The sequence below is a fragment of the Oncorhynchus tshawytscha genome, linkage group LG16, assembly GCF_018296145.1.
Source record: "Oncorhynchus tshawytscha isolate Ot180627B linkage group LG16, Otsh_v2.0, whole genome shotgun sequence".
NCBI classification, from domain to species: Eukaryota; Metazoa; Chordata; class Actinopteri; order Salmoniformes; family Salmonidae; genus Oncorhynchus; species Oncorhynchus tshawytscha.
Genome location: NC_056444.1, coordinates 54,953,369 through 54,961,361, shown reverse-complemented (window position 1 = coordinate 54,961,361; position 7,993 = coordinate 54,953,369). Strand labels below are relative to the sequence as shown.

Sequence of the window (7,993 nt, the reverse complement as noted above, 5' to 3'; positions counted from 1 at the left end):
GACGCAAAGACGTCACACCTATAAAAAAAAAATGTTCTCGCAAAAACCTAAAGTGTTGAATAAAAATGTAGTGGTTGAAGTTTTTCCATTACCCATTTAGGCAAATTGCGCGTTAATAAATTGGTGACAGCCGTATGCCCTCCCCAGGCAGGTCACCCGTGATACAAGAGCGTATTTGACGTCACCCTTCCACCTATCTGTTTTATGTCTCAGGTAGCCCACAAAAGCCAGCATGAACAGAATGCAATAATTGACTCACAGTATTTGCCATATTCTAATAATTATCATGTGCCAACGTATCGCCAACATTCATGCCATGGTGAAAATTGCACTCCTGTAGAGCTGAAATAATTGGATGGTGAATCTTTGTCCTGCAAAAAAACATAATTTTTGTAGTTTAACTTTTTTGTTGTTGCAAGCAGTAGGCATTTAGCATTAAATGTGGAGTGGAGCTTTATAGTTATGTGGTGACATAACGGATAAAAATGTTGTGGATTTTTAGAAAATGTATCCTTTGTCTTTAGTTTCCATTACACGTCACAACGATTATTTTTGCGGCATTTGCATTTGACGAATAAACCTTGGTCAACAGAAACATGCCTACTGACAGTCACTCAATTAGCCCATGTCACTGACCGGTCATGTGTGACACGTGCCCAGGGGCCCTGACCTCCAGGTGGCCTCAATTGATTTTGTTAATCACTCTCCCTCAGATATCGTATCATCGTGACATAAGTAATGGCAAAATGTGTAGAATTGCAAGAAATTAGCTTTCAAACGACAAACACTTCTCCCCACTCCATGGCAAAATGTGCATAATTGGAGGAAATTAGCTATAAAACTGCAAAAAAAGATCTGCTAACATATCCCTCTGTATGTATTAAAATATTGTTTTTAATCCCGGTGCTGAGGTAATGTGAGTTAGTGTGTAGCGCCTAATTGTATATCTAATAGGCTATCCGTTTTTTGATCGACTGAAGTGAATGAAACTACAGCAATCAATGTGTGATAATGGCTGGGGCGATTTTTGCTAGTTTTTGCTCTTCTCAATAACAGCATTTTAAAGTTTTTAAATTGCATAGAAATGCCTTGGTAACCCACTGGCTCTGCAAACCATAGCCAAAGTGTTACGGGTGTGTACTGGAGGCGAAGTCAGGTGCATGAGAGCAGAGTGTAGTTAACAGGTGCACTTTTTATTCCGGTCCAAATGAAAGCACATAAGTACATAAATGTGCCCAAAACACGGAACATAAACAAAAGTCTGCCACATGACAAAACTCACATAACATAAAACAATTTCACACAAAGACATGGAGGGGAACAGAGGACTAAATACATGCAGTGTGATTAGGGAATGAAAACTAGGTGCGTATGGAACAAGACAAAACAAATGGAAATATGAAAAATGGAGCGGCGATGGCTAGAAAGCCAGTGACGTCGAACACCGAACGCCGCCTGAACAAGGAGAGGAGCCGACTTCGGCGGAAGTCGTGACACAAAGAACTGCAATGAAAAGGCTTTGTAAAAAAAACGAACAAAAAAGGTATATTTGATCACTGCTTCTCTGTTTGAGACATAGGCTATTCATTCTCAACAGTATTGTTTTGAATCTATATGGCAATCCCAAGGAAGCCTCCAAAGTGCCATATTGTATGTTACACCCAACCCAATGTCAGTAGCACACGCCTGAGGAAGACACATGATGATTGCAATCATAACACATTTAACTGAGAATTCCCCCATGACAACCTAACAGCAGACTAAAAACAAGTCACCCTCTCCCCCCAGTTGAAAAAGGACAGAGGAAAAAGAAGAACATCCCCCTCAATATTATTTATGGTAATGGTGGAAGTTCATTCTTAACTGCTGCTATGGTTACCTTCACACATGAATAAAGTTGTTGCTAATGCTTTGCTCTACTTTAAAACGCACAAGTTTCTCCCAACAGACTTAGTTCATTGCTGGAGGTGCTAAATGAGGAGGAGTCAAGGAGGGGGCGGGAGAAAGTATGACGTCAAAGAAATCACCATGTAACATAGCACGTCTTGGATGACGCCGTAGTGCTGTGCTGTAACTATTTACTCATGTCAATATCATGGTGTGTTAAAATCTAATGTATGCTACCTTGTTGTTTGCCTTTTCATTACTTCTACAGTAGGATATACTGTGGACCGTGGTCACCCACGCCTCTTTAGAAATACTTGTATACTTAATAATTAGTGAAAAATGCACTTATCAAACTAGCAATTCAGTACATCAACAATATACAGGTAACTGCAAATATAAAGGAAACACTTGAGTAAATGAGGAATATAAAGCATATTGACCAAATTGGATGCATGTGTTCAGACAGCAGTCATTTACTGACATGGCTATGCTAGTTGCCATAGTAACAACAGGTGTGTGCACTGTGGTGTTAGCTGATTGGTGGTGGTGCTCTTGCTTCCTATCACTCCTTGCCTGCCAATGATGTTTCCCAGTTGCTTTGGATGTTCAAAATCATAGTTAAGGAACCTTTTCAAAGCCTCAAAGGATAAGATGATCCAACTTTTTGGCTAGCCACAGCAGTGGTGTGGTCACTTAGCGAGCTAGCTAGGTAGCTGTTTAGCTTTCGGGCACATTCACTAATTTGTTTGTAAATGTAACAGTATAACTTTAAACCGTCCCCTCGCCCATACCCGGGCGCGAACCAGGGACCCTCTGCACACATCAACAACAGTCACCCACGAAGCAGAGCAAGGGGAACTACTACTTCAACCGATTGAAACGCTATTTCGCGCGCACCGCTAACTAAGCTAGCCGTTTCACATCCGTTACATAAACAATTAACAAGCTAGTTAGCTACCACATGTGCTTGTCAAACTGTAAACAGAGTAGCTAGCAAGCAGCAAGATATGCCAAATAACAGTCTAAAAACCACTTGAGGGAAAATACATCAGATTTGGCCATTCAGACAAGTTGCATGGCCAGGAATCAGATTTGTATCTGACTTCAAACCACCTACAAAGGTGGTTTGAAATGTGGCTTGACATATCTGATTCCATGTGCTTTTTGGCAGTTCAGACTTGGAGGTGTCAGTTCATTGTTCGCCGATAGGGGATCCTGCGTGTTCTGGGCGTTACCGACACTTATGGGAGATTCTGGAGCGCCACCTGAGACAGCGTTTTCCAGTACCATCAACAAAACACCAAATTATGGAATTTCTCTTGAAAGAATGGTGTCACATCCCTCCAATAGAGAGTTCCAGACACTTGTAGAATCTTGCAAAAAAAAATATCTGTAGGAAACAGTACGCGTGTAATGACAGAGATATGTCTAGCTTGTGGGAAGAGCGAAGTTTCATTTCAAATGCAAGTGTTTCCAAGATACTGGAGAATGTAAATGTAGATCTCAGCCAAAGACACAACCATTCACACACACACACAGAGAGAGAGAGAGAGAGAGAGAGAGAGAGAGAGAGAGAGAGAGAGAGAGAGAGAGAGAGAGAGAGAGAGATAAGGCAGTATAATAACGTGAGCCAGAGGCACATATATCATCCAGTATCTTGTTTGGAAAGGCCTGAGGAGTGGATTAATAATTTATTTAAAAAGCAGCGTTGACAAACAGAGCCAACCCTACTGGAGAAATAAAATGGTTGTTTGGATACCTAAGCCGGAAGCTAATGTTTCCAGCGGCATGCGTCAAGAATGTTAGTCTATGTGGCAGGGGCACAACTTTGGTTTAAGAAGTGGGGGGGGGAAATAACATTTTATTTTATTTCCAAACTGCCTACCCGACCGCTCGGAGGCGTCCACATGTTCCTAAAGCCCACCGTTGCCTTGTTTTGTATCACATTCCAATGATAAAACTGGGGGGGACCAAAATACAATTTCTGAATGTGGGGGGACATGAAAGTTGTGCCACTGCTATGTGGTGTCCATGACGTTAGAGAACCCCACTCTTCTCAATAATTTTGTGGGATCCACTCAACCATCACTCATTGCGTCAGAGGTTTTCACCCCCCAAGTGGAATATGGTAATTATTACATGACATGAGCCTATGAATTTGAAAAACGTGTTGTTTCATGAAGAGTACTTTGAAAGAGATGGGATTAATCGAGGAGTCTGGCGTCGGACAATAGTGAAGCGGTGCGCACACACTTATCAGTCGGCTCTCGCTCAGACTCTCCCCTGATAACGTCAGTTTGGGAAGTAGAGGCGCGCCGAGGCTCAGTGAAAGAAATGGTGCAAATCAAACAGCAGATCAAGACATCAGAGAAAACACGAGAATGCCCACTCAAGGTTGCCTAGGGAACGCTTTGCCAATTTGATTGGAGCTAATTAAAAATGGGACGACGCATCACATTATCTTCATCCAACATTATTGCTCCAATTTATGTTACGGTCATTCTGTAGAAGGGTATCATTTGATGTGTCATAAGCAAAAACACTCAAATGATGTTTGGGTTAAAGCTGCTTAGAGTTCATTCTCATACGTCATACACGAAAAATCAAAGAAGATACAAAGGTTCTGTCTACTAAAAAGCCAATATGGAACAGCGTTAATCGGTGCAAAATAACATTTCTCACAAATCATTTCTCAGGAATAACTGGGGATTCCATTCACTCACACCTGCCAGATACTCATTCCCACTTTGCATCCTTCTCTGGCAGTCCTTTCTGACAAGACAGAATGTTTCACTAATTTCAAGCATATGTTACTTCTCTGCTTATGACCTACTTTGATCATCAGATATCGAAGTTATCACATTAACTTATTGCTTGGATTTACACTATTAATTTCGAATTAAATGTAATTAAATTATTATTATTGTTGTTCAATACATGTGTTTTGGATTCATGTATTTAAGCATTTTTAGTAGGGCCAAGATGCGTAGGCCAATGTAAGACCAAGCATGTTCGTTAACTTTTTACAAAATATATATTCGGGCATTTTATTTTATCATGTAAATATTTCAAAAACAAAAAACTATGTTAAATGTGTTCTTGAAATCCTACTACTGAATTTGTCATATTTATTCTGGTATTGGTACAAAAAAAAATATATAATGAAAAGATAGGCCTATATCAAAACATAACAGTCCAATTCAGTTGATGGTCTTCAGGAGTGGTCAGCTGTGCTCCTGAATGTTTGTTACAACTCCAAGGTTTCTCCCCGATTCAAATAAATAATGTGAGGGGAGACCATTCTGCATCCTTGCTCTTTCAATGAGCTCCAATTACCAGGATGTAATCTTTAAATAAAGCTCATTGTGATTTCTCTATATTGAAGACTTCCTGTTTACACTACTTGACACAAAGAAAACATATGCGGTTATGACCATTCAAGAACCCTATTGAAAGTGCAACTCCTCGCAATTACCTATTGTAACCCAATAACCTCTATGAATGTGCTAGAACGTGTGTGATTATTGAGTTGCCAAGTTTCTGAAGCGAATGTTGAGTGGGCGTCAGAAAATAGAGAGGGGGAGGGAGAGAGGCGGTGACGGGCACGAGTGGGCTTATTTGCGCAATATTTATCTCCCATTGGTCACTTAATACAAGCTATTCTGATGTTCTTCAGTGACACGACGAAGATTCCGTCAATAAAAAGAAAGACGACAAGCCAGTCAAAAGAAAAATAACTGTTGGGGAAGAACATACACTGACTTGCATCATATGCGCTCCTGTTCCACCTGCACCTCTCCACGCCTGGGTTGAAACAATTATCCAACATTACTGCGGTATTTATATTTTATTTATTATTCTATTTTTGTCAGTCTGGTTATTATCGTGTTGTACTGGCGTTATAATATTTACAAATAATAACATTTGTTAGTTGTGGGATTGCAGCTGTACCTCGCAATTACTGTATTTTATAATCAGTAATGGACTTGCAAATGTCCTGTTTATTAATCGAAATGCTCCCGTGAAGAATTATACTAGCCTATTACAATTTGGTAAACTGTTGGCAGTTAACATCGTAGACTAATTGAATAGCGTGGTGGCCACACCATTACGCATGGTGCTTGATCAATGAAAAGAGAGAAAAGTTGTGCCACTAACATGGAATTGAAACAAAGACTAATCAAAGTTCAAAACAAATACATGCTTATTGTCGAGGGATATTTAAAAACAAATCTGTGAGTCTAAATCTCATAGGCAAGTGTTACATTTTCCCTGGCAAGTTGAACATGACATTTTCTTCGCGTTTTCTCCTTCATTTCAGGGATTTGGCAAAATGGAGTGGTATGTCCTGGTGTTGATACTTAGCTTGCCATCTTCGACCCAAGCAGACTGCTCTTCCCATTGTCTGCAATGCGCGCAACAAATCCTCAATACAGACATCCCAGTCAACAGTCTGGTAAGATTTGCTTTACATCATGACAAGATAACTTTGCTTTTATCCAATGGAAACAAACAGAAAGTGTTGTTTTACGTTGATGTGTGTTTATGTATCTATGATGGTGTAATTTTTGTTAATCAAAAATCGTAGAGCGTTGAGCTTGTTGTGGCAGTGCGCAAAGGCTCGTGGCCCATTTCAGCACCATGGAGAGCACCCGTGGATTGTGGAAGCGAGTGAGAATTGTCTTCAGACAAACTTGCCATTTTTCCCAAATGTGTTCTACAGAAGCCTGTGGGCAGAAATTAATGACAAACTCAGATTAAATGTTTTCTGTAGTAAATAAACAAAGACATAGAACTGAGTGTAGGTAAATATATTATTCTCGTTCTGCCTACTCTTTTTCTTTTCCAGCCTTCTCATAATGTGGTTAGTAAATTGGCCGATTTTTACTCACTGCTCTTTGCATTTTCCTTTCAGACTTGTACCTTGGAATGTGAGGGAACTCTACTGACCACGGCCGAGTTAGACAAATGCGGGAAGACTCAACAATCGCGCGCAGTGGGCTCGGAGTTCAGCGATGAAGATGCAGGTCCGCGGTCCACGCCAGAGAGGGAGGACGACCAAGACGCTTCAATTGCAAACGTGGTCAAGCGTTACGGTGGATTCATTAAACGAATTGACAAAAACAAAAACAAATTGTTAACCTCTCCGTGGCGCGAAAATGGCGTTTATAAAGGAGCATACGCGTTCCCTAAGAAATACCAGGACTTGCTTAGAAAATTTGGAGAGAGAGACCTCTCGGAGTTTTCGGAGGACTATCAGGGCGGAGATGTTGATTCTGAAAACGAGATGGGAATGTTCAATGATGATGAAGCTGCAGCAATAAACAAGGTCAAACGTTACGGAGGGTTCTTACGCAAATTTGGTCCAAAGACAAAGTCAAAGAGAAGTGACTCCAGGGAGCAAGGTAGTCGAGAGGAGTTACAAAAGCGATATGGAGGTTTCATGCGAAGGATTCGGCCAAAGTTGAACAACTTGAACACCTTGAAGTGGGACAATCAGAAGAGGTACGGTGGCTTTCTACGTCGCCACTACAAATTGTCCGTTCGTTCAGATGAGGAGCCTAGTTCATATGATGACTTTGGTCTATAGAAAAAACGAACTTCTTTCGCTAATTCACTTGAATTCTCACGATTATCCGTATGTGTGCTACCTAATAGCCTACTGCTTACCTGGTTGCACATTGTTGCGGCAGATTTCATATCTGTAAAGCAAAGGCCAATAGGCCTACCTGCTTGTGTCAGTCATGTTTAAACGCTTTCTGTGTTACGGACTTACCCGTGACGAACCAATTAATTTCTGTGTTATTAGTAAAATATTATTTATTACAATATATGATGCTTGTTTAATAAATCATTGAATAAATACTTTATTTGTCAAAGTCGTAAGTAAAACTTGTTTGTGTCGCTTGAATGAGAAAAAAAAATGTCTAGGCGAATTGATTATCAAACTCCAAAATGACTCATTGAACGCGAGCACACAACCATCCAGCCACCCACACGCACGCCTGATTTATGTACGTAGGCTACCATACAACCTACAAAATTGAAATCGACATCTTGCCATTCACCTTGTAGCGCCAAAGGTGACCAAACGCGTAAAGACGCA

At 40.6% G+C, this 7,993-nt stretch overlaps 1 protein-coding gene across 1 annotated transcript; it reads left to right on the top strand.

Moving 5' to 3' along the window:
* Positions 1-5,543: 5,543 nt before the first annotated feature.
* Positions 5,544-7,772, top strand: pdyn (prodynorphin). Its single transcript, XM_024376575.2, has 3 exons — positions 5,544-5,723; positions 6,209-6,343; positions 6,803-7,772. The coding sequence occupies exons 2-3, from the start codon at positions 6,221-6,223 to the stop codon at positions 7,475-7,477; spliced, it is 798 nt and encodes a 265-aa protein (XP_024232343.1). The 5' UTR covers positions 5,544-5,723; positions 6,209-6,220; the 3' UTR covers positions 7,478-7,772.
* The last annotated feature ends 221 nt before the right edge of the window (positions 7,773-7,993 follow it).